Source organism: Coregonus clupeaformis, unplaced genomic scaffold, assembly GCF_020615455.1.
Source record: "Coregonus clupeaformis isolate EN_2021a unplaced genomic scaffold, ASM2061545v1 scaf0010, whole genome shotgun sequence".
NCBI classification, from domain to species: domain Eukaryota; kingdom Metazoa; phylum Chordata; class Actinopteri; order Salmoniformes; family Salmonidae; genus Coregonus; species Coregonus clupeaformis.
Window position 1 is genome coordinate 181,386 of NW_025533465.1, and position 27,232 is coordinate 208,617.

The 27,232-nt window shown below is 45.5% G+C and overlaps 1 protein-coding gene across 1 annotated transcript in view; it reads right to left on the reverse strand.

Annotated features, from left to right (window-relative positions):
* LOC121551062 (ubiquitin carboxyl-terminal hydrolase 43-like) overlaps window positions 1-27,232 on the reverse strand; it is a 126,374-nt gene that overhangs the window by 98,036 nt on the left and 1,106 nt on the right. Inside the window, exon 2 of the mRNA XM_045212381.1 lies at window positions 12,488-12,637. Coding sequence (XP_045068316.1) covers window positions 12,488-12,637 — 150 coding nt within the window. The remainder of the gene's footprint in view (window positions 1-12,487; window positions 12,638-27,232) is intronic.

The window sequence follows — 27,232 nt, forward strand, 5'->3', positions numbered from 1 at the left end:
CCCATCCATCGAAAACAGCACACAGTGCCACCCACAAAACAGAAGCAGATTAACCGCCAAAAGCATTTCCAATGCTTTCACCTCTCTATATATATATATCTATACAACATTTTTTTTTAAATTATGCATATCCTATTTTCCATCATTATCAATTAATATGCGTAATAATGTCGGCAGTTCACACGTAGGATTCTAACATATAACCCGGATTGCCATTGTATTACATTTAATTCATTGACAAGCAATTATTATCCAAGCAAATAATTCCCGTGGTCCATCCCATACCCTCCCCCCCAACATCCCCACCCCCCCACAACAGATGCCAGACAAGCACACACGCACATACTCACATACTCCAACACACTCAACCCTCCTCCTCCACAATCCACCATAAAATCAGATACTCAACGGCTGTTATATCCCAGAGCCCAACTCGAGAAATAACTTGATTTACGAGTGCACATACAGTTAAAGCTGATTGAGAAAGCATGCAGATTGAGCAGAAATTGATAACAATGTGAGATTTGATTAATCTACTTAATCTATGTCAAGTCCTAGGTGATGGAGATCAGATCCACCCTCTTCACCTGAGACACAAACACTCTGATCCCCTGTTGTAACCATTTTCCCAAGCATCTCCACACGGTCAGACCTTTGATTATTTTGTGCAACCTGGGCCACAATGATAAACCCCCTCTCTGATTGTCCGAGTGTGACCCTCTCCCCATGGGTTACTGCAGCCAGTGTTGCCAGCACTGCCACTACCTGGGTGGGCGTACACCACCGGAATCCCCACCGGCTAGGTAAAAGGTCGTCAAGGTTCTCATTAGCAGCTTTGAGAATTTCCTTGTATATTATGCTCTCCCATCAGGGGGCTCTGGCTTTGTAGGACCAACCCTGCCAGGCAGGCTCAGAATCTTGAGGGGGCGGTGCTGCTCAAGTAGGTCTCTGACCACATTTATTTCTCTGTTTAGGCTGCATATTCACAGCAGGTCCATAAAAGAGATGGGAACTTCTCTTTGGTGTATGGGTCGCTCAGGTGGGTGTCCAGGTTATAGGGTTAGGGATCTTTCCATCATGATAGGACAATGAAAAATTTGATTAGATGTATACTATATTTAAAAATGTATATCCCTCATCTACACAAAATTGAAAGCTCTCTCTCACTACCCCTGCTCGGCTCTGGGATATGCAACCATTTCCCCTCTCACTCACTTAACGCCGCACCTTTTCAAACACTAAAATGCACACCACATGGTTGACTGCGGAAGAAATGGGCCGAGCGTGCAAACGCACCCGCATCCACTCTAAGACTTTTTTGGGTGGATGAATATGACTTTGTGAAATTAATCATTAGTGTCTCATAAGCCTTTAGGGAGGCATCAGCGGAGGCAGAGGGATAAATTAATTCTAATGAAGGCAGGTAGGTCTCCTGAGCTGATGGGGTTTATTACTGTGCTGCTGACACACTGTGGTGACAGGCAGGAGACAACACCCACAGATGGGGATGTAATGACAGGAGCAAAAGTCAAGAAAGACTAGTAACTATTTACAGTGGGGAGAACAAGTATTTGATACACTGCCGATTTTTCAGGTTTTCCTACTTACAAAGCATGTAGAGGTCTGTAATTTTTATCATAGGTACACTTCAACTGTGAGAGACGGAATCTAAAACAAAGAAGAAAATCACATTGTATGATTTTTAAGTAATTCATTTGCATTTTATTGCATGACATAAGTATTTGATCACCTACCAACCAGTAAGAATTCCGGCTCTTACAGACCTGTTAGTTTTTCTTTAAGAAGCCCTCCTGTTCTCCACTCATTACCTGTATTAACTGCACCTGTTTGAACTCGTTACCTGTATAAAAGACACCTGTCCACACACTCAATCAAACAGACTCCAACCTCTCCACAATGGCCAAGACCAGAGAGCTGTGTAAGGACATCAGGGATAAAATTGTAGACCTGCACAAGGCTGGGATGGGCTACAGGACAATAGGCAAGCAGCTTGGTGAGAAGGCAACAACTGTTGGCGCAATTATTAGAAAATGGAAGAAGTTCAAGATTACGGTCAATCACCCTCGGTCTGGGGCTCCATGCAAGATCTCACCTCGTGGGGCATCAATGATCATGAGGAAGGTGAGGGATCAGCCCAGAACTACACGGCAGGACCTGGTCAATGACCTGAAGAGAGCTGGGACCACAGTCTCAAAGAAAACCATTAGTAACACACTACGCCATCATGGATTAAAGTCCTGCAGCGCACGCAAGGTCCCCCTGCTCAAGCCAGCGCATGTCCAGGCCCGTCTGAAGTTTGCCAATGACCATCTGGATGATCCAGAGAAGGAATGGGAGAAGGTCATGTGGTCTGATGAGACAAAAATAGAGCTTTTTGGTCTAAACTCCTCTCGCCGTGTTTGGAGGAAGAAGAAGGATGAGTACAACCCCAAGAACACCATCCCAACCGTGAAGCATGGAGGTGGAAACATCATTCTTTGGGGATGCTTTTCTGCAAAGGGGACAGGACGACTGCACCGTATTGAGGGGAGGATGGATGGGGCCATGTATCGCGAGATCTTGGCCAACAACCTCCTTCCCTCAGTAAGAGCATTGAAGATGGGTCGTGGCTGGGTCTTCCAGCATGACAACGACCCGAAACACACAGCCAGGGCAACTAAGGAGTGGCTCCGTAAGAAGCATCTCAAGGTCCTGGAGCGGCCTAGCCAGTCTCCAGACCTGAACCCAATAGAAAATCTTTGGAGGGAGCTGAAAGTCCGTATTGCCCAGCGACAGCCCTGAAACCTGAAGGATCTGGAGAAGGTCTGTATGGAGGAGTGGGCCAAAATCCCTGCTGCAGTGTGTGCAAACCTGGTCAAGACCTACAGGAAATGTATGATCTCTGTAATTGCAAACAAAGGTTTCTGTACCAAATATTAAGTTCTGCTTTTCTGATGTATCAAATCCTTATGTCATGCAATAAAATGCAAATTAATTACTTAAAAATCATACAATGTGATTTTCTGGATTTTTGTTTTAGATTCCGTCTCTCACAGTTGAAGTGTACCTATGATAAAAATGACATACCTCTACATGCTTTGTAAGTAGGAAAACCTGCAAAATTGGCAGTGTATCAAATACTTGTTCTCCCCACTGTATATATACCACCTCTGTGTAATGGCTTTGGAATATACTTACAGAAACATGTACAGTATGTCTATCAAGAGCCATGAACTGTAAAGAATGCTTACAGCAACTGTATAAGGTGTTATACATGTATTATACACAGGTGGTTTACAAAACATGTTACCCCATTCAAAATTACTTATCAAAGACATCTAAATAAAGTGAAATGAAGTCAAACGGTCATGAAAATCTGCTGCCAACTAGCCTATATAATTATGAGCCTTTTTACAGGTAGACTTGGAGAAGGCATTCCACACAGAAGTGGTGGCTCAGCGACAGTGCAGTATATAGAAATGTCCTTAACTGCTCCTTAAACCTTGAGTGATACATTGGGGTATCTGAGGCAGCTTAATTGTGTCTGTGCCAGTGAAAGCAACCCCGGCAGACTGCAGACACATTTTAAAATGTCCCTTTTCAAGAACAGTGCTCCTGGCAAAGGGAGGGACACTCTCAAATTAAACCTCCATGAGAAGTCAAGAGTTGAAAGATCACACATACAGCAATTCACACACACATGCGCACACTCACACACACACACACACACACACACACATACACACACACACACACAAACACTCTCAGGCTCTGTGGGGAAGCGATACAGAACATGAGCCCAGTATGTATCGGCCAATCAACACTAATCTGGGTTAGAGGTCAAAGGAGAACACAAACACAGAGCGGTCATATTGGGACCCTTTCCTCCAAGCTGCTTTTCCAGCTGGGTGGCTCAGAGTCACAGGAAGCTATTCTGTTCTACAGCGCAGAACGAATCAAAGGTGGGGAGAGGAAACACTCACCGGCACAATAGGCCTGCACCCTGCCCTCCCTGACTGGAAAACAGTGACCACACATGGCCCATTGTGCCGGTCAGTGCTGCTGTAAGTCATGTTGTTGTGGTTAGGTATTGGTGGGGGGCTTAGTTAGTGCACGCTCTGTAAATTACAACAGATCTTTATGAGGAGACAGGGAAGAGAAGAGAGGATGATGCCTTAAAAGGTTCTGAGGATAGTGTTTCTGACCTTGGTGACCTTGATACTGATAGTTGTGATTGTTCTCAGCGTGGCTGAGGAACCAGTGCAGGACATAAGTCTTCATTTACCCTGCATGGGAATGTCCTGCGTAGTAACCTTCTGTTGTTGAGTGTCTCTGGTAGCTAGCCTTCAGTGCTATCTCTTTTCCTGGCTTGCATCATGAGTACCACTGATCATAATCCTCTTTGTCCCAAGACTGAACCCTGAACAATGTGCCTCTTCTCTCTACTCATACCCCTCCCCTCTGCTTCTCTATGGGCACAGATACAGTAGATTCCCAAGGCCCTCTGGAGAATATCCCATTCCCTAAAGTGAATGGCTTGGACCAGTTCAAATCTCTCAAAAGCTTTTTTACTGCCTGTGTGTTTGCTGTGACAGCACTGACTGCATTACATCCACAGTCCCCTACTCATGTTAAACTCTGTAGGAGGGCTGAGGGTTCACTGAGAGCAAAAGTCCTTACTGTACCCAAACTGCTCCTTGTTCTGGATAAGTAAACACATTTGTAAATCAGATACAAATAATTGAAATATCATCAAACATGACAACAGTTGCTGTACTGTACTGAATGTGAAACATTGCTGTCCTTGAATGGAGGTTTTCTTATCTGTCAGTCTGTCACTACCCGTTAAGGCTTCCCCACCCACAGCCACAGCCACACTGTTGTACAGAGCCTAACACAACCCTGTCTCACCTCTCCCTCTCTTCATTAGCAGTGCTCAACAAGCGTCTCTTTCGTCCTCCGGCTTACAAAGGGCCGCATTCATGATACAGAGAGAGAGCTTCACACCAGCACTGTTTCCTAAGTGATAAACGGTCAACAAACTGAATGCCAGTTCCATGATGTGACTACAGTGTGTGTGTGTGTGTGTGTGTGTGTGTGTGTGTGTGTGTGTGTGTCTGTGTGTGCCTGCGTGCGTATTTATTTTTAAGGAACTCAGTCGAGCTTACAACTTACTCTTGATAATAGTAATAGTAGAATGCACAAGGTGCAATTTCGAAATTGGGTGTAGTGCATCAGCAGTTTTCCTCTTGTCATGTCAGTCATTGCAGACCTTAGAGAGTTATTTATAACTTGTCCGAAATGTCCAGATCAACTAGCCCATGTCAGCTAATGTTTTTTACTAGGTTTTTTAGCCTGTTGATTTTGTTGTAATGTTTGAGTCACTCAGATATAACATGAACACACATAAGACATGGCAAAATGTGTAGAATTGCAGGAAATTAGCTTTAAAACGGCAACATTTTCTCTCGGCCAACAAAATGGGTGTGAAAAGTTTGTTTAATAGACAGTGCTTGTGCCCATAGAGGGAGGGCACGGCATGTTCCCCAATAATTGAAGGAACCAGGGGTGGGAGAACTCCCACTGTTCCTCCGGGTATCCTGTGCTGCTTATGGTGACCGAACGCGTGCTGAAAAACAATTAATTCAGCCCCTGGGTTAGCAGGGAGCTCCCTCCCTGGGCTCTGTTGTGACATGAGAGGACTTATAAACCAGTTGCCTCCCTCCCTCCACCCTCCCTGTGACCCGGGCTTACTCCACTGGCACTGCAATAGCTCCGGCAGGGTGGCAGAGCTGCAGCCTGCCACAGCACAACAACAAACACAACACAACAAACCCTCAAACTCCTCTGAACTCCCTCTTTCAAGCCCCTTTTCCCAGACGTCAATAAGGGTTTGACTATTTGTGATGTGAGAAGGATAAACACAGTTAGATGTGATAGATGTCTGAGCAGTGTTCAAATGGGGAGACTTCTCTTCATGGAGTCTGTCACCTGAGAGAGTCATAAAAAGCCTTCTCCCCTGAGGAGAGCTCCTTTGTGGGTGGCTAGCTGATACTACTGTAAATTCTTAGAGGACTCTAAAAAGACCAATAAATGGATGAGTGAGAATGGTAAGTAGCAGACTTTGAGCCAGGGGAGGAGGGAGGGGGGCAGTGAGAATAGCAGGATAAATCTCATTAGTAGGTAGTGCACTGTATGAGCCCTGGGATTATTTCCCTGGCTCTAGTCTATCAGGCCACATGTTTCCATACTGATAAAAATGAGATCCATGACAACGCCGGTGCTCAGTCCACTCACAGGCGGCTGGGAGAGGGCCTGGCTAAACATAAGAGACGACTGTCTTAAGATATTTTCTGCTCTGGACAGAGACCACACAGTGCTAGCCTGTGTGTGTGTGTCCATGTCATTTATTTATATAGAGTTTATTCTGTTAGACAGTATTCTTTTGAAAAAATAATTACAAGCTTGTAGGAGGGCTTTTTCTACGTTTTCAAGAAGAATACTTAATTCAGAGTCAGGTGAGAGGAGAACCTTACTGCTTGAATTGGGGAGTTGAAACTAAAATATTGGAGCACAATCCTGACACCTGCTGAACTCCCACTATATGTTAGTCGATAGAAATATACGTTTGTTGGCATATCCCATATCATTAGAGAACATGTAGCATTAGCTTAATTTAGATGCAGCTGTATGAGAGTCGATGTCTGTCCATCGATTAGTCAGTCATGTATTTCAGGCTAAATGACTCAGTAGACCGTCATTATTAATTGCTTTGGCATTAATGAGGACATGCTGATGTGATTTCCAGGGCAGGTTAATAATGACTTCCACAGATCTAATTGAGGTCAAAATAAAGCATGATTCCTATTCCTGTCAGTATAAAGCCAACATAGAGACAAGCAATGAGCCTCTGGAAGGGGTTGTCTTTACTCAACAGCCAGAGCGGAAAAGATCATCTGACGTTTAAATCAGGTTAATGCAAACATGATGAAGCCATGACAGCACCAGGGCCTATGCTGTTGCCATGGAGAGAGAACAAAGGCTCTGACACTAAAGCCCCGTTTCTACTGGCACTTAAAATTAGCGCCAAATTAGGGCCAAATTCGAGCTGGCTCTAATGGAACTCTCAAATTCGAGCTGGGTCGAGGGAAACCTGGGCCAGCGCAGCCCAGTTTTACAACTGGTGCCAGCTTGATTAGAATTCGGGCTGGTGACGCCATTACTATGCAACCACCAAGCTGATCACTGCTGGATGCTGACACAACGTTTAGCTAGCTCGTCTGGGATTGTTGCTGTTAGCTAGCACATGGACAAGCAGTACTGCAGTAGTCAGACATGACACGAATTACCACCATAGCTGGATCCTTCATTCATATTTTGCACTACACAATAAATTTTTATGAGAACAGTCAGCCCTCAAATGCTAGCTAACTAACGTTAGCTAGCACATCAGAGTGAAAAAAAAATTTATGCACTCACTAACTGTAAGTCGCTCTGGATAAGAGTGTCTGCTAACTGACTAAAATGTAAATGTAAATGTAAACAAGCTAGCTAGCTAACGTGAGCTAGCAGAAATTTTAGCTGGCCACGTCGTATTGAAAGCTAGCTAGCTACATCATATCAAACCTGTCGTCTGGTTTGCTTGGTTAGCTAGCTAGCTAATACCCTATGCCATGGCAAGCAATGTAGGAATTAAGCTAGCTAGCTAGCCTGTTATGCAATATTAGCAAAGCCAGCTGCAGTCACATATTGGCTACCTAGCAACATGACATCATTTCTAATTTCTGGAGGCAGTGGAAACACAAATTGAGCTAGCCCACCAAGGCCAGTACAACCTGGGTTGACTTCAAAGTGCCAATGGAATCAGGGCTTAAGGGGCCACATAACAGGGAGGAAGAGTCCCTCTGACAGACAACACAATAACAAGTTCAACAGTTCAAATGTGTCTCCTTCACACAGAAAGGTGAACCAGGAGGTGTGGTGTGGGAAGATAACCTAACCAAATTGATATTACCAGTTTGTCTTGCATAAACTAAAGTAAAAGTGTGTAAAAGCAATGATGAAGCAGAGCAGCACACTGTCAAAAACAGCAGGTTTTCGTCCCTCACACCATCAGACTCTTGGGTGTTAACAAAGTGTGAGACTTTTTCCCTGATGTGTCCCAGACTTATAATGACAGGCCTTATCAGCAGTCCTCCAGTCCCAGCCTCCTCTGATGTCCTCTGTGGCCTCATACGGAGAGACAGAGACACAGTCCAGATCACCTCCTGTGCCCTCTGGTCCTGCACTGAAGGGCAACTCATCTCAGACACAAATTGAAGCTTTGTTCAAGTATCAGATAGACACTGCATAGTACTGTATATGACCAGATAAACAAAGAGGGGGGTGTCAACAGAAACATGGAGATCGAGAGAGAGAGAGAGAGAGAGGTGGGAGAAGGATTGGAGAAAGGGGGGAAGTGCGTGTGAGGGGACCTAATGCTCATTGCTCACAGCAAACAACCAATTTTAATGGCTCAATGAACTGAGGCCCATACAAACACTCACTGTCACACACACCCACACGCACACATCTCACAGAGCATCACTTAGCCTACACACATGCATACACCCATATACACAAGAACACACCCACCCATACGCAAACACACTAACCTGCTAACCTGTTGGAAGATAGATGAAGTAAGAAAATCACACTTTGAGGAATCTTACATCCAAGACCACAAAGCTGAGTTCACACTGGCAACGGAATCTCAAAACTTCTGTCTTAGCCTACACCACAGTCTAGTTTCTAGTCTTAACCATAGCCTTTACTTCAGTAGGTCCCTATGTGGTCAGTGTCAGTGAGATTCACTTCAACAGCCCACGGCTTGAGACCACCTCTTATTTTGATCTCATGTCTATTAATTCAAGTATGCAGAGTGTCAAATTCAATTGAGGCAACAAAGACCAAACAGGAGCCAGCAGGCCTAGGCCGTAGCCAAGCCAATGGCTTCATTCTGGCCAGTTTCATCATGTAGTAAGCTGTGCTGGTCCGGAACACTGCACCATTTACCCTCCCTCAAACCATGCATCTCACGCAAAAAAGTGTAACAGATTGTTATCTGTGTGTTCACATACCCATTTGATAAAGACATGTTGAATCCCAAATACAGTGATGTATTGTTCTGTGAATCTGAGACGGAAATTCCAATCCACCAGAATATCGATGATACAACAGAATAAATCAGTGGAATTATGCCTGTGGGAGCAGGGCCACTGATATCATTTAGATTTATTTGTGATGACTCACCAACGGTGAATTTAGCACTTGTTATGAATCATTCCATTGGTTATCACCCTGATTACACTGCTAAAGAGGGGGTGTATTTCAAAAGCAGAAATATGTTTTTAATAATGCATGAAATTCCCTGCTAATGGGCACAGTTGAACAGATCAAAGGCCTATCCAGGGGGTGTCAGGCTCCGCTGTGCCCACAGGCCTACCTTCAGGAGGAGCCACGCACAGAGAAAGTATCAAACAGCAAATTACCCAGCTTTGATTCTACTCCTCAGGCTGCACAGAAGACATTATAGAACAAAGTTGCAGGCCTCCTGTGACAGCAGCAGTTTCACTTGTGACATCAGCTAGAAGGCTGCAGCACACAGGGCATATTCACTGGCAGACATACCTATGGAAGCCCCTCACAACAGCACTAAACTCCCCTCAAACACAGGAAATAAGTTTGTCAGAGAGGCAATTGTTTCCAAACAGGTACATGAACAAGTTCAGCAAAGGGGGTAGGAAACCTCCCGGGTGGCGCAGTGGTCTAAGGCACTGCATCCCAGTGCTAGCTGTGCCACTAGAGATCCTGGTTAGAATCCAGGCTCTGTCGTAGCCGGCCGTGGGGCGGCGCACAAGTCGTCCAGGGTAGGGGAGGGAATGGCCGGCAGGGATGTAGCTCAGTTGGTAGAGCATGGCGTTTGCAACGCCAGGGTTGTGGGTTCGATTCCCATGGGGGGCCAGTATGAAAAAATATATATAATAATAACATGTATGCACTCACTAACTGTAAGTCGCTCTAGATAAGAGCGTCTGCTAAATGACAAAACAAAAACAACAATCAAAACAAGAAATACAATGTATAGAGGGAGCTTTATCACGGGATTACACGGGATTATCAAAATGTATCTGTTGAATCATATGCCATTTAGAGCACAGAATTGAAGGAAATATGTCACTTGTATGCAATGCTGCCCTTCCTCTCACCTCTGTTCAGAACTTCTCCGAATCACAGAGTACATCAATTAAAGTCGATGAATGCTGTGTTAGCACATTTTAGTATACAGTGGGGAGAACAAGTATTTGATACACTGCCTATTTTATCATATGTACAATTCAACTGTGAGAGACGGAATCTAAAACAAAAATCCAGAAAATCACATTGTATGATTTTTAAGTAATTAATTTGCATTTTATTGCATGACGTAAGTATTTGATCACCTACCAACCAGTAAGAATTCCGGCTCTCACAGACCTGTTAGTTTTTCTTTAAGAAGCCTTCCTGTTCTCCACTCATTACCTGTATTAACTGCACCTGTTTGAACTCGTTACCTGTATAAAAGACACCTGTCCACACACTCAATCAAACAGACTCCAACCTCTCCACAATGGCCAAGACCAGAGAGCTGTGTAAGGACATCAGGGATAAAATTGTAGACCTGCACAAGGCTGGGATGGGCTACAGGACAATAGGCAAGCAGCTTGGTGAGAAGGCAACAACTGTTGGCGCAATTATTAGAAAATGGAAGAAGTTCAAGATGACGGTCAATCACCCTCGGTCTGGGGCTCCATGCGAGATTTCACCTCGTGGGGCATCAATGATCATTAAAAAGGTGAGGGATCAGCCCAGAACTACACGGCAGGACCTGGTCAATGACCTGAAGAGAGCTGGGACCACAGTCTCAAAGAAAACCATTAGTAACTCACTACGCCGTCATGGATTAAAATCCTGCAGCGCACGCAAGGTCCCCCTGCTCAAGCCAGCGCATGTCCAGGCCCGTCTGAAGTTTGCCAATGACCATCTGGATGATCCAGAGGAGGAATGGGAGAAGGTCATGTGGTCTCCTGAGTGGCGCAGTGGTCTAAGGCACTGCATCGCAGTGCTAACTGTGCCACTAGAGATCCTGGTTCGAATCCAGGCTCTGTCGCAGCCGGCCGCGACCGGGAGACTCATGGGCGGCACACAATTGGCCCAGCGTCGTCCAGGGTAGGGGAGGGAATGGCCGGCAGGGATGTAGCTCAGTTGATAGAGCATGGCGTTTGCAACGCCAGGGTTGTGGGTTCGATTCCCACGGGGGGCCAGTATAAAAAACATATGTATTCACTAACTGTAAGTCGCTCTGGATAAGAGCGTCTGCTAAATGGCTAAAATGTAAATGTCTGATGAGACAAAAATAGAGCTTTTTGGTCTAAACTCCACTCGCCGTGTTTGGAGGAAGAATAAGGATGAGTACAACCCCAAGAACACCATCCCAACCGTGAAGCATGGAAGTGGAAACATCATTCTTTGGGGATGCTTTTCTGCAAAGGGGACAGGACGACTGCACCGTATTGAGGGGAGGATGGATGGGGTCATGTATCGCGAGATCTTGGCCAACAACTTCCTTCCCTCAGTAAGAGCATTGAAGATGGGTCGTGGCTGGGTCTTCCAGCATGACAATGACCCGAAACACACAGCCAGGGCAACTAAGGAGTGGCTCCGTAATAAGCATCTCAAGGTCCTGGAGTGGCCAAGCCAGTCTCCAGACCTGAACCCAATAGAACATCTTTGGAGGGAGCTGAAAGTCCGTATTGCCCAGCGACAGCCCCGAAACCTGAAGGATCTGGAGAAGTGGGCCAAAATCCCTGCTGCAGTGTGTGCAAACCTGGTCAAGACCTACAGGAAACGTATGATCTCTGTAATTGCAAACAAAGGTTTCTGTACCAAATATTAAGTTCTGCTTTTCTGATGTATCAAATACTTATGTCATGCAATAAAATGCAAATTCATTACTTAAAAATCATACAATTTCTGGATTTTTGTTTTAGATTCCGTCTCTCACAGTTGAAGTGTACCTATGATAAAAATTACAGACCTCTACATGCTTTGTAAGTAGGAAAACCTGCAAAATCGGCAGTGTATCAAATACTTGTTCTCCCCACTGTAGATCCAAGGGTAGATAAGTATATCAATAATTGAGAGCTGATTTTAAATTGTACAGACTTAGAGCTGCAAAGCACTTAAAGATGCTGTTGCAAAAGCCTGGAGAAACTGACGTTCTGTTGTGAAACCAAGGTTCTGTAAGTATATGAAAAGATGAGAAGATACAGCAAGGTATTGCAGACAGTAGTTGTTGCTCTTGTGAGTGGGGAGTGCAAGGCACTGCTGAGACTTGTGGCTCTAGCTTAAACTTTGAGTTCAGTTCAGTTCAATGTGACTGTGTGACAGTGGATGAAGGCACTCTTACCTTCCATGGGGCTTTGGTCTTGTTATTGTTGTTGCTACAGGAGGACAAGTTGACATCCTCGTGAACTCGGTCCAGAAGCCAAAGCAGGAACTCCAGGGCGTCATGTTGGGAGTTTCCTCGGAATTGGGATCCATACTTGGATACTATAGTCTAGAGAGGGAAAGGAGAGTCACCTGGTCAATGAAGGAGTCAATGTAAAACTGAATTGTAAACATTGGTGAATAAGTGAGTCTTCAATTGACAGGGAAAACAGATTATCTGACTGTTGTTTTAAAATGGTTACATTGATGTAATTCAAGTTGAATGTACTATAACCACACAGTATGATTTTGAAGTAAAGACTTGCCTAAATGCATGAATAACCTTCTGCTGTCCGGATAATCCGAACATTTTGCATAAGAGTGAAAAAAATCCAAAACAGCAGTGGGATAATTCAGTTCCAAATCTGACAGCTTGTTAGGATTTGAGATGTGACGGTAGCTGCTGGAATACCCAAATTGCATTACCAAAAGCTATTGGTTTGTTCACTGCCATTCCCACTTACATAGAAACATGAAACATACAGTGCGATATTCACTGGCCAACTGAGGTGTGTAGGGCGCTATATAATCAGTTTTATTTTTTGCCAAATTCCATTAGTTTTTTTCTCAAATTCTGTTATCTCCGTTTGGTTTTTCCAGGTTTATGTTTTTCCCCAGTTTTTTCAGGTTTTCGCTCTCAAAATAATATTTTTTAAAATAAAGAAACAACAACATCAGGAGACCACTTTTGATGTCTGGGAAAAATGTACGAAATGTTCACTGTTAGGTTAACGGTGTTTCAGTAACACACGTGATTGTAGAGTTTTCTAAACAAATCGGGACTGGATTCATGCAAATAATCATAATATCTTTCTGCCAGGTACAGTGGGGAAAAAAAGTATTTAGTCAGCCACCAATTGTGCAAGTTCTCCCACTTAAAAAGATGAGAGAGGCCTGTAATTTTCATCATAGGTACACGTCAACTATGACAGACAAATTGAGGAAAAAAATTCCAGAAAATCACATTGTAGGATTTTTAATGAATTTATTTGCAAATTATGGTGGAAAATAAGTATTTGGTCACCTACAAACAAGCAAGATTTCTGGCTCTCACAGACCTGTAACTTCTTCTTTAAGAGGCTCCTCTGTCCTCCACTCGTTACCTGTATTAATGGCACCTGTTTGAACTTGTTATCAGTATAAAATACACCTGTCCACAACCTCAAACAGTCACACTCCAAACTCCACTATGGCCAAGACCAAAGAGCTGTCAAAGGACACCAGAAACAAAATTGTAGACTTGCACCAGGCTGGGAAGACTGAATCTGCAATAGGTAAGCAGCTTGGTTTGAAGAAATCAACTGTGGGAGCAATTATTAGGAAATGGAAGACATACAAGACCACTGATAATCTCCCTCGATCTGGGGCTCCACGCAAGATCTCACCCCGTGGGGTCAAAATGATCACAAGAACGGTGAGCAAAAATCCCAGAACCACACGGGGGACCTAGTGAATGACCTGCAGAGAGCTGGGACCAAAGTAACAAAGCCTACCATCAGTAACACACTACGCCGCCAGGGGCTCAAATCCTGCAGTGCCAGACGTGTCCCCCTGCTTAAGCCAGTACATGTCCAGGCCCGTCTGAAGTTTGCTAGAGTGCATTTGGATGATCCAGAAAAGGATTGGGAGAATGTCATATGGTCAGATGAAACCAAAATATAACTTTTTGGTAAAAACTCAACTCGGTCGTGTTTGGAGGACAAAGAATGCTGAGTTGCATCCAAAGAACACCATACCTACTGTGAAGCATGGGGGTGGAAACATCATGCTTTGGGGCTGTTTTTCTGCAAAGGGACCAGGACGACTGATCCGTGTAAAGGAAAGAATGAATGGGGCCATGTATCGTGAGATTTTGAGTGAAAACCTCCTTCCATCAGCAAGGGCATTGAAGATGAAACGTGGCTGGGTCTTTCAGCATGACAATGATCCCAAACACACCGCCCGGGCAACGAAGGAGTGGCTTCGTAAGAAGCATTTCAAGGTCCTGGAGTGGCCTAGCCAGTCTCCAGATCTCAACCCCATAGAAAATCTTTGGAAGGAGTTGAAAGTCCATGTTGCCCAGCGACAGCCCCAAAACATCACTGCTCTAGAGGAGATCTGCATGGAGGAATGGGCCAAAATACCAGCAACAGTGTGTGAAAACCTTGTGAAGACTAACAGAAAACGTTTGACCTGTGTCATTGCCAACAAAGGGTATATAACAAAGTATTGAGAAACTTTTGTTACTGACCAAATGTTTATTTTCCACCATAATTTGCAAATAAATTCATAAAAAATGATACAATGTGATTTTCTGGATTTGTTTTAATCACGCCTACCCTTTTTCTCATTTTGTCTGTCATAGTTGACGTGTACCTATGATGAAAATTACAGGCCTCTCTCATCTTTTTAAGTGGGAGAACTTGCACAATTGGTGGCTGACTAAATAAGTTTTTTCCCCACTGTAGGTATAGGCTACTTTGTAGTTAACATTTAATTGAGAAGGTTTTTGAGAAAGCTTTCCCATCTACCAGAAGATGGATCATTATTAGCATCATCGCTAACGGCTACACATAAAGTGGTAGACAAACGCGCACACACAGACAGCGGCATTCACGTGTTGCCTTTTCAGAAAGTTGAAGGAAAATACAAATCATCGATGCATTTTGTTCATGTCTTAACACCATAGTGCCCTCAAAGCTCATCACTAAGCTAAGGACCCTGGGACTAAACAACTCCCTCTGCAAATGGATCCTGGACTTCCTGATGGAGCTCCCCCAGGTGGTAAGGGTAGGCAACAACACATCTGCCACGCTGATCCTCAACACGGGGGCCCCTCAGGGGTGCGTGCTTAGTCCCCTCCTGTACTCCCTGTTCACCCACGACTGCGGGGTCAAGCACGACTTCAACACCATCATTATGTTTGCAGACGACACAACAGTGGTAGGCCTGATCACCGACAACGATGAGACAGCCTATAGGGAGAAGGTCAGACACTTGGCAGTGTAGTGCCAGGACAACAACCTCTCCCTCAACGTGATCAAGACAAAGGAGATGATTGTGGACTACAGGAAAAGGAGGGCCGAGCACTCCCCCATTCACATCAACGGGGCTGTAGTGGAACAGGTTGTGAGCTTCAAGTTCCTTGATGTCCACATCACCAACAAACTATCATGGTCCAAACACACCCAGACAGTCGTGAAGAGGGCACAACAACGCCTATTCCCCTTCAGCAGACTGAAAATATTTGGCATGTGTCCTCAGATCCTCAAAAAGTTATACAGCTGCACCATCGAGAGCATCCTGACTGGTTGCATCATCGCCTGGTATGGCAACTGCTCGGCATCCGACCGCAAGGCGCTACAGAGGGTAGTGCGTATGGCCCAGTACATCACGGGGGCCAAGCTTCCTGCCATCCAGGACTTCTATACCAGGGGTGTCAGAGGAAGGCCCTAAAAATGGTCAAAGCCTCCAGCCACCCTAGTCATAGACTGTTCTCTCTGCTACCGCATTGCAAGTGGTACCGGAGCGCCAAGTCTAGGTCCAAAAAGGCTCCTTAACAGCTTCTACCCCAAAACCATAAGACTGCTGAACAGTTAATCGAATGGCTACCCGGACTATTTGCATTGACAGGGGGCGGGGAGCAGGGAGCAGCAGCGTAAATAAACAAATAAAAAGGGGGGGGCCCTTTTTATTTTTTTATTTACGCTGCTGCTACTCGCTGTTTATTATCTATGCATAGTCACTTTACCCCTACCTAACCTGTACCCCCGCACATTGACTCGGTACCAGTACCCCCTGTATATAGTCCCGTTATTGTTATTTTATTGTGTTCCTTTTTTTTTTTAAACGTTAGTTTATTTAGTAAATATTTTCTTAACTCTTATTTTTCTTAAAACTGCAATGTTGGTTAAGGGCTTGTAAGTATGAATTTCACTGTAAGGTCTACACCTGTTGTATTCGGCACATGTGACAAATACAATTTGATTCGATTTTTTGATTGATTTATGATAATCTTGTGCAAATGAATGAATTTTCTAACAAGTTCAATACATTTAGTTGTTTTCTTATTAAGTTCAATAAATGTTTTAATATTGTTGAATTCCATTTTAATGTCTGGATTCTGTGATTCTGTCCGCGTTCTCCGCATCGCAGATTTTAATAGGACCCTAGGTGTGTCTGTTTGTCACGAATGTCGGTGGAATGCGGTAGGCCGGAGTCAAGCGCAGGACACAGAATGAGATGAAGAACCACTTTACTGAGTAGTAAAGAAATACAAGGAAAACCCTCCAAAACAACAAAGGAGGAGCAAAACCCGCTCACAATAATGACACTCGTACCATACAATAAACACGCACACCAAACAGTGGACGTGTACAGGTTAAATAGGCAGACAAACTAACTTAATGGGGAACAGGTGCGCAACAACAGACAACAATCAAGTGAACATAGAAACATAGAACATAGAGCGGCAGCAGCTAGTACTCCGGTGACGAACGCCGAAGCCTGCCCGAGCCAGAAGGAAGGGCAGTCTCGGCAGAATCCGTGACACTGTTGGTCCACCTGTGGCTGCCCACAGGATCCCTACTTCAGGAAGCTCAGCTGTAGGCCTAATTCCTTTACAGTGCACACAGTGGACCCACAGAGTGTCAATCATTGCCTCAAGCCCTATGTCCGTCTCCACAGAACGCAGAACAGAGGGATTCTTGAATTGCACATTTTCACTAATGCTCTTCACGCTTCCCTCGCCGCCCACTGTCTGAGACAAAGCTATTTCAGGTCCCGGGCAGAAAATCCTCAAATGCTGCTGAGCCCAATCAGAGCTGACCTTGAATGGCTCCCACTGAACCCCCTAATGAGGTCGCTGACTCATATTCAGTTATTCAGAAACTTTTGTCTCACCACCACACACACACACACAAAAATATAGTACTAGTGTTACCCAAACTTAACTGACAGATATAAAGACCGATTTTTTTTACATTTAAGAAAGCAACATCAAATGAAATACTTCCTTAGATATTACTGTGTCACAAAAAAGTAGGTTGAGGAATACTTAAGCCCAATGTAAGTTGAAATCTGTGATTTAAGACTGAGTGGCACACGACTCAATTATGCTGGAATTAACCGGCTGAACCGCAGCTGGCAGCCTGAAGGAGCCTCAGCAGTAATGAGAGATTATGGAGAGAACAGCAGCCTGTGAACACTGCCTAATAATCCCTGGTATCTATCAGACACACTGTATGACTCTATCATACAGTACAGTAGGTCTAGTTATCATCACAGCCAGATTGGTACAACCTGTATAATAACACACTGTGTGTGGGAGGTACTGCTTTCTGTACCTATCTTCTAAGTAGTTGTTCAGCTGAACATTGTACAAAGTGAACACTCCATTCATAAACAGAGAGCAAAGTGACTATTGGGATGTGTCAAAGCAAAAGTAGGAGTAGGAGAGAGTAGTCTCCTAATGCTGTCTGAAAGTGTTCCTCTTCCTACAGTATCTATTTTTTTGTCAGAGGCAAAGTCAGGTGAGAGGTGTCACACTGTTCAGGTCCTTACACACAATTACACCAACTGTGGTCACCAAAATTAAAACATCACAATCAGACTGTACAGACAAAGCCATTGTCTGGTTGTCCCTGTGCCAGCAGCAAGTCTGTCCCTTTTGTGTCAAGAAAGAACAGCATGACATAATGGCCTCTTCGAGACTGGCAGCACAGTTTTGGCAAACAAGATAGCCCTCATGTAATAGTTTTGCTCATTGTACAACCTCTACTGTAAATATATTGCATGGAAGGCAATGCACAATTGAGGTAGCAAGATGAAAGGCCTATATCGATGTTGTACGACTTGTTTTGTTGTGTTCTACATTGCCTAAGTTAGTCTGATGGCTGTGTACAGACAATAAAGATTCTAACTGTTGACATACTTTAAATTAACTCTCCAAGTGTCATGGATTCTGCTGAGGCTGCCCCTCCTCCTTGCTCGGGCAGGCTGCGGCGTTCGTCGTCACCGGAGTACTAGCTACTGCCGATCTATGTTATATGTGTCTATGTTGCACCATTTGTGTAATCACGCCTACCCTATTTAACCCAGATGCTCCCAATGTGTCTTGTGCGTGGTTGTTTTCGTTTCGTGTGTCGTTTGGTGAGCGGGTTAGTTCCTTCCTGAGTGAAGGTATTGCTGTGTTGTTTTCTTTACTCAAGTTCAGTAAAGTACGTTTCCTCGAGTTCTGTGTCCTGCGCCTGACTTTGATCAACCGCATTTCACTGACATTCGTTACAGAACCACACACCATCTATGGAGTCAGCAGGTACAGCACGTCAGTCCGAATCTATGGAGGAACGTTTTCAATGACAGGAGAGTATCATCCAGGCGCTCGGCACCGCCATGGAGAGGGTGATGAACACGATGGACCGTTGGGAGAGAGGTGGCCTTCCCACACCACCTCCAACCACTCTACCACCCATACCACAGTCCACCTTTTCTCCACCTGGGCCCAGTGGGATTCGGCTCTCGCTCCCGAGGGCATATGACGGTACACCAGCCGGGTGTCAGGGTTTCCTGCTCCAGGTAGAGCTCTACCTGGCAACCATCCACCCGGCGCCCTCGGGATACGAGAGCGTGTCCGCCCTCATCTCCTGTCTGCCGGGGAAGGCGCTTGAGTGGGCCAACGCCGAGTGGGGAGGAATTGACGCTGCATCGGTCCGCTACGAGGAGTTCACCCGCCGCTTCCGGGCGGTATTCGATCATCCACCAGAGGGGAGAGCGGCGGGCGAGCGTCTGTTCCACCTACGACAGGAGAGGAGGAGCGCCCAGGATTTTGCGCTGGAGTTCAGGACATTGGCAGCCAGCGCGGGATGGAATGAGAGGGCCCTGATCAACCACTATCGGTGCAGCCTAAGGGAGGACGTTTGGCGGGAACTGGCCTGCAGGGATACCAATCTCAATCTGGACCAACTGGTGGAGATGTCCATCAGGCTGGATAACCTGTTGGAGACCCGCGGACGTTCTGATCAGGGCTCATTAATTCCATCCCCCACCTCCGACTCTACCCCCATGGAGCTCGGAGGTGCTGCACTTAGGGAGACCAGGAGAGGGGCCGTCCCCTGCACCAACTGTGGCCGCAGAGGACACACTGCGGGTCGGTGCTGGGGAGGGTCCCCAGGGAGTCGAGGCAGTAAGCAGAGCACTGGTCGACCATCTCAGGTGAGTAGGCACCCGACTCACCCAGAGCTCCCTGTTGGTCAGTTGTTTATAGAGGTTGTGTTTCCGGAGTTTTCTCCTCATTCCCAGCATAAGGCGCTAGTAGATTCAGGCGCAGCTGGGAATTTTATTGATCGTCAATATTCTCTTAGGTTAGGGATTCCTACTGTTCGTGTTGATGTGCCTTTTCCTGTCCACGCATTAGATAGTCGCCCGCTAGGGTCAGGTCTCATCAGGGAGGTTACCGCACCACTCTCTGAGGACGCAGGGGGGTCATGAGGAGAGGATTAGTCTCTATCTGATTGATTCTCCTGCGTATCCTGTGGTGTTGGACTTCCCTGCTTAACCACTCATGATCCCACTATTTCCTGGCAACAGAGGGCTCTCAAGGGATGGTCCAGTCAGTGCTCGGGGAGGTGTGTAGGGGTTTCCTTGGGGGCTACTACGGTGGAGAGTCCAAACCAGGTCTCCACAGTGCACATTCCTTCTGAGTATGCCGATTTGGCTCTCGCCTTCAGTAAGAAGAGGGCGACTAAATTACCACCCCATCGTCCAGGGGATTGTGCGATAAATCTCCAGGTAGGCGCTGCACTTCCCCGGAGTCACGTGTATCCTCTGTCACAGGCGGAGAAGGCGGCTATGGATACATATGTCTCCGAATCGCTGAGACAGGGATACATTCGGCCCTCCACTTCACCTGTTTCCTCAAGTTTCTTTTTCGTGAAGAAGAAGGATGGTGGGTTACGCCCGTGCATTGATTACCGTGGGCTTAATCAGATCACTGTCAAGTACAGCTATCCCTTACCTCTGATAGCATGTATGACGGAATCACTGCACGGGGCACGCTTCTTCACAAAATTGGATCTCAGGAGCGCGTACAATCTGGTGCATATTCGGGAGGGAGATGAGTGGAAGACGGCTTTCAGCACTACCTCAGGACACTATGAGTACCTCGTCATGCCATACGGGTTGATGAATGCTCCATCAGTCTTCCAAGCCTTCGTCAATGAGATTTTCAGGGATCTGCACGGACAGGGTGTAGTGGTGTATATTGATGACATCCTCATATACTCCGCTACACGGGCCGAGCATGTGTCCCTGGTGCGTAAGGTACTTGGACGACTGTTGAAGCATGACCTGTATGCCAAGGCGGAGAAATGCCTGTTCTTTCAGGAGTCCATCTCTTGTGACGGATCTTCCTCCCTCACAAGGGAATACCACGATCCTGGACGTTGTGGATGGGTTTTCTAAGTCCTGCTGCCTCATTCCTCTGCCCGGTCTCCCTACGGCTCTACAGACTGCTGAGGCCCTATTTACACACGTCTTCCGGCACTATGGGATACCTGAGGATATAGTGTCTGATCGGGGTTCCCAGTTCACCTCGAGGGTTTGGAGGGCGTTCATGGAACGTCTGGGAGTCTCGGTCAGCCTTACCTCAGGGTTTCACCCCGAAAGTAACGGGCAGGTGGAGAGAGTCAACCAGGAGGTGGGTAGGTTTCTGAGGTCGTATTGCCAGGACCGGCGGGGGGAGTGGTCGGCGTTCCTCCCCTGGGCAGAGATAGCCCAAAACTCACTCCGCCACTCCTCCACTAACCTTACTCCTTTCCAGTGTGTATTAGGTTATCAGCCGGTTCTGGCACCTTGGCATCAGAGCCAGATCGAGGCACCTGCGGTGGATGAATGGTTTCGGCGCTCGCAGGAGACCTGGAAGGCTGCCCATGTGCGCCTGCAGCGGGCCATCGGGCGGCAGAAGGCGAGCGCCGACCGCCACCGCAGTGAGGCTCCGGTGTATGCACCGGGGGACCGGGTCTGGCTCTCGACCCGAAACCTGCCCCTTCACCTGCCCTGCCGGAAGCTGGGTCGGCGGTTTGTGGGGCCTTTCAAAGTCCTGAGGAGATTGAACGAGGTATGTTATAGGTTACAGCTTCCTCCTGAGTATCGTATTAACCCCTCGTTCCATGTGTCTCTCCTCAGGCCGGTGTTAGCTGGTCCACTCCAGGAGTCTGAGATACGGGAGGTCCCTCCGCCCCCACTGGACATCGAGGGGGCACCGGGATACTCGGTCCGTTCCATCTTAGATTTGAGGCGTCGGGTGGTAGGCCTGCAGTATCTCGTGGAGTGGGAGGGGTACGGTCCGGAGGAGCGGTGCTGGGTCCCTATGAGGGACATCCTCGATCCCTCCATGTTGATTGATTTCCACCGTAGTCATCCGACTCGCCCCGAGCGGCGTCCTCCTGGCCGTCCCCGAGGCCGGTGTCGATGCACGGCTGGAGCCGCGCGTCGGGGGGTACTGTCACGGATTCTGCCGAGGCTGCCCCTCCTCCTTGCTCGGGCAGGCTGCGGCGTTCGTCGTCACCGGAGTACTAGCTACTGCCGATCTATGTTATATGTGTTTATGTTGCACCTGTTGTCTATGTCACACACCTGTTTCCCATTTGTGTAATCACGCCTACCCTATTTAACCCAGGTGCTCCCAATGTGTCTTGTGCGTGGTTGTTTTCATTTCGTGTGTCGTTTGGTGAGCGGGTTAGTTCCTTCCTGCGTGAAGGTATTGCTGTGTTGTTTTCTTTACTCAAGTTCAGTAAAGTACGTTTCCTCGAGTTCTGTGTCCTGCGCCTGACTTCGATCCACCACATTTCTCTGACATTCGTTACACCAAGGCAGTTTCCAGAAATAAGCTCTCGGTGGACACATAATGCTTCAATTACAAGCTGCTGTTGGAGTTGCAAATCTCCCATGGCAATTACAGTTATCTTCATCAGTGTCTCTGAATGTGGTAATTGCGTCAGATAAATAATTGATACTGTAGATAAGGTATAGTTCTCTCTGTGGTGTCCACAATGGCCATTTTGACCTAATTACGTATAACTCTGGACTGTGTAATATGTGTGTATGATTAATACTCTTGTTTATGAGGTACCTGACTCAAACTGACAATTAATATGGACCAGTCTCATCAGTCATATAAATAGGACCACTGCTAGGGCTCTTTACTATAACAGCAGCCACATTAGATGACCTCCGAATGTTGGTGTACACTGCCTCTTTCTATGTAGTGTCATCATCAAGCAACTTCAGCATGATAATGATTATAGTGGGTGCTGGTACTGTAAAACTCTGCTGGAAAAATAATGTGAAATACTGTATGTACGCCCAGTGGTTAAACTGGGGTTTGGGATGTGGGGGGGTAAGGGGTGATATAATATACTAGTCTAAACAATATACAGTATACTGACAAAAGCACATACTACAGGACGCGGAAAGACCCCCAAACATTTTTGGGGGGAGAATGACTGTGAGAAGGTCAGTTCTGCCGACTTTTTAAAAGGACATTCTACTTAAAAATCTAAACATTAGGCTATCTTGTCGCCAGTTAGCAACATAGATGACTTGAATGTCCCCCCCAAAAATTACACTGGCACTCAGTCAAACAAGGGTCATGTACTGTGAATAATGTAGGTCTACCTGTTACACCTGACCCGTGTTACATTTAGCCCCGGTCTTATGCATTCAACGCCATTAGCGAGCGCTAACGAGCATAAACCATGCCGCTGCTAAAAACTCTGGTTCTAAAATAGTGCATTTTACTAATTTCTTGGATTTGAGAAAGTGAGTGTAGTAACACTAGAACGCTCCGTGATCCTCCGCTTTTAACAGCAGCACTTGCAATTTGAATGCTCCTCGAGAGGAATATTATTTTCTCGCATAGAATGCGACAGGGTTGTCTGATTTTGCTGTTGCTTACTCATGTTGTTGGCTGTGGAAAATTAAATGTGGACAACACATTTTTCATTATATAATTTAAAATTAGGCAGAGGTGTAATGCCCATAGAGGGCACAGGTGCACGCGCCCCCACAGATTTGTCCTATTTATATATATTATTATTATGAAATGTTTTCTGTAATACTTCTAGCCACCAAGCAATTTTATCCCCAGATAGGTTCCCGATCTCCCAACCTCATAACTAGCTACCAAGAAGCCATTTCAGGATATCAATCAAGTTAGAGTAGATAGATTATCTAACTATCTTAGCTGGCATGCCTTTAGAAAAGCAAGCAATTACTTTATGTACTGAATAAGACTCACATTACTTTCAATATTTTACCCACATTTTTGCAGAGATGCAGAAAAGCATATTTAGTTTCTTTAAAAAATAAAGCCTGTCAGGAGGATACAGACAGCTCAAGAGGTAACCTATGCTTAGATATGCAGAAAAATAAACAGTTTTGACATAGAATTAAGCATAATTACTATATTGCAGCAAAATATCTAGATTGCAGCAAAAAGCTGTTTCAGGTGTTGGAGAATTTTGCATTTTTCAAACTTCCGGACAGGGGACATATCCCCAATACGTATCACCCCCCAGCCATCCTCATTTACTTTGTGCCCCCTCAGATTTTCGGGGTGCATGACACCCCTGACCAAAGGTACCGGGTCTGAGCTCTGGCTGGCTCTCATTTGGCCCAATTTAACCCCTGTGTACGCCTGAAGAGAAGATTTAAAGAACAAGAACAAGTGTCATTTCCCTGCGACTTCACTGAGTCATTTAATTTCATATTTAAAGTCCTGAAACCAAAAGCTCTGCCAGATCAGATAGCATAATCATTAAAAGGCCAACTTGGAGAACCCAAATATTGACACATGCTTGGAAGCAGAGTCACTGTCACCGTGATGAGTCATCACACAAACATATCAAAACTCTAAACTGATTTAGCCTCCAATCATGACCAGATAGTCCATCTGCTCCGTAGGGAGGGAGGGAGGACTGAATTCCAGCTCAAGAGGCCTTCATCCCTCCCTCGCTACCCTCCCTGACCCCTGTCCTAGGCCTCTCCCATGTTATGGAAACCTATATACTAGCTGTTGAGTAACTGTTTGAGTTTCTGTTTTCAAACCTTCTCTGGCCCCTCTTTGTAAACAGTGAAATCCACCAGGAGGGATTCAGAGAATGCACTAGGACTAACATATCAGATACTCTTTAAAACACACATCTGATTCTGATCCCAGAGCAGGTAGAATGAAGCCTTCAGATCGGAGGACAGTGACAGGCAGGACATGATGAAGGGGCAGAATATATATATAAAGTCGTGGCCACTGTGCTTAACGTTTGATACAACATTTACGTAACCCTCCCCCTACAGCGTCAGTCCTGCCAGGTGCTACTGGAATGTGGCTCAGTGCCAGTCATCCTGCGCTGCGATAGCTACCTTTTTTGTTTTATTTTTCTCCTGTCTGCACCACCAACCTGCCTGAGAGGACACTGGGACAGATCACCATTTAATGATAACTTTTTGCTTCTAATCAACCAAGGACGTCTCTTCTGAATTCACTCAAAATACATTTTGCATACTTATAATGAGGACTGAAAAGTCACCTCTTGCATTGTAAAGCTCGTTCTGTCAGGCTGTCAGTCATTCTCACATTAGAGTTTACTTAGAGTGCATATTAGTGAATATTAGCCTGTGGCTGAACAGCACAAATGTGTGCAACCACCGAATTGCTTTTGCTAAAACATTGTCTTATATCATAAAGTTTACTTCATTTTCTCCTCCAAAACTGTGTTTGTATATTTTTTTTATGGGATGTGACGCAAACACTTATCCACCTTCTTTGCTATTCCTTGTCTATGCTATTCACCGTATCTCCTCTTACTCTGTCAGAGGGATGTGGAGTGACTGATAATACTGTTTGAGAACCCTGCTCTGAGATAATTATGAAGTGGGCCATTTAAATTACGGGGTAAGGTTTTTGATTGTTTATAGATGGCTGGTTGTGTTGTCTGATGCTTCCATGGCCTAAGGGCTCAGACTGGGGCCTGACAGCTATCTGATTATCTCATGGTGTCTCCAGGCAGCTGCAGTATTACTTAGAATACTGTTTTAGACGGCCAGACATGAACTCAGGACCCTTCTGGTCACAGAGACACAGCCAAGATGCACACCTGTGTGTGCTTAAACACAGGAAAGATCTCATCACATGCATTGAGTGTTTTTCATTAAAGCTATCTTGAGATCTCAACTACCTTGACTACATGAAGCCAGCTCAGATTATTGTCCTCTCAAAATCTGATAGGAGAGTCCCACAAGATGAGAAGGAAGTGGCTATAGATGGTGAGGAGTTGGCAGGGTGTCCAGAGAAGTGTGAGAGTGTGAGAAATAGTTACTTTTTGGAGGACAGGAACGGTCACACAGAACATTGGGTCAGAGACAGAAAACAAAGTAAACTAGTTAGGATTGATTCTCCCCTGAGACCTCTCTGACAGGAGGTGCAGCACTGACTGCACAATAAAGGTAATATAATCTCTGGATGGTATTTTAGTCTGGTATTGTGGTGGGGCACTCTCAATCTGCCCCTCATTGACCACCACCCAGACCAAACGTCTCGAACTCCTTTACTTCCAGTACATTACACTGAGCCAGAGGGTGGCAAAGTGATGGAGCCCCTGGCTTTGCACCACGCAGGGTGAAGGTGTGCATCTAGCTATGCGTACACCTCTTCTCCTCACAGAGCAATTAGCATTTCTAAGAATAAATCCATTGTGAATTTATTGTCCTACCCCTTATCATCTTCTCTTTATCTGGCCTTGAACTATATAGGAGCTTAGCACTGCAGGCGCGGGAGTGTGATAATAGTTTTTTCCTCCTCTTTAGCGTGGGCAGGGTGGGAAAGCCTGAGGGGAAACTGATACTGTCGCAGCCTCCTGATCAACACTTAGATCCACACTCAGATCCTTTATTGGAGAGTTTTCCTCTCAATGAACAGTCTTCTCTATGACAATGTTGCCTAACTAACATCATGAAGTGTGTCCTACTCAGAAACACTCCAATGCAATAAATGGAGTCAGCCAGGTGCTATGTTCATCCTCTCAGCGACTGGAATATTAAAGCACAGTGTCCAAAGCCGCCATACCTGGACAACACTCAATATAACACACCGGCTAACGAAAGTCTGTTTAGAGTATAGTAAGTCCATTGTTTATGTTCAAGGTTCTTCTGTGCTGTGAGTGTCTGACGGAACAAAGTGCTAGCTCAGCACTCCAGACAGACACCTGATAACCCATGCCCTCAGCCTCCAGTGACACACTATGCCAGCCAGCCACCTCATTAGTAAGTGGTGAACTAAAAGCCATCTGGGTAAAACCATAGACTATAAAAGCACTGTAGTGGCTATCAAAGCTCGCTGATGCACTGACTTATAAAGTAATCAATCCTGGAGAAAGAAAGAAACAGGTTACCTATAGGCTAATAAATCTTATGAACTCCAATGTCATGGATAGTGCTTCGGGCATCATTTTGGGAATATCACATAAAATAAAATGTTTTTTTATCACGTTTCGTAAACAACAGGTGTAGACTAACAGTGAAATGCTTATTGACCAATATTATAAAATTTTCTGTAAATCCCCTCAATATTTTAGGCAAATGTCAAACAAATTGTTTTTTATCATGTTAGGAATGACAGCAGCATTGTTTTTTT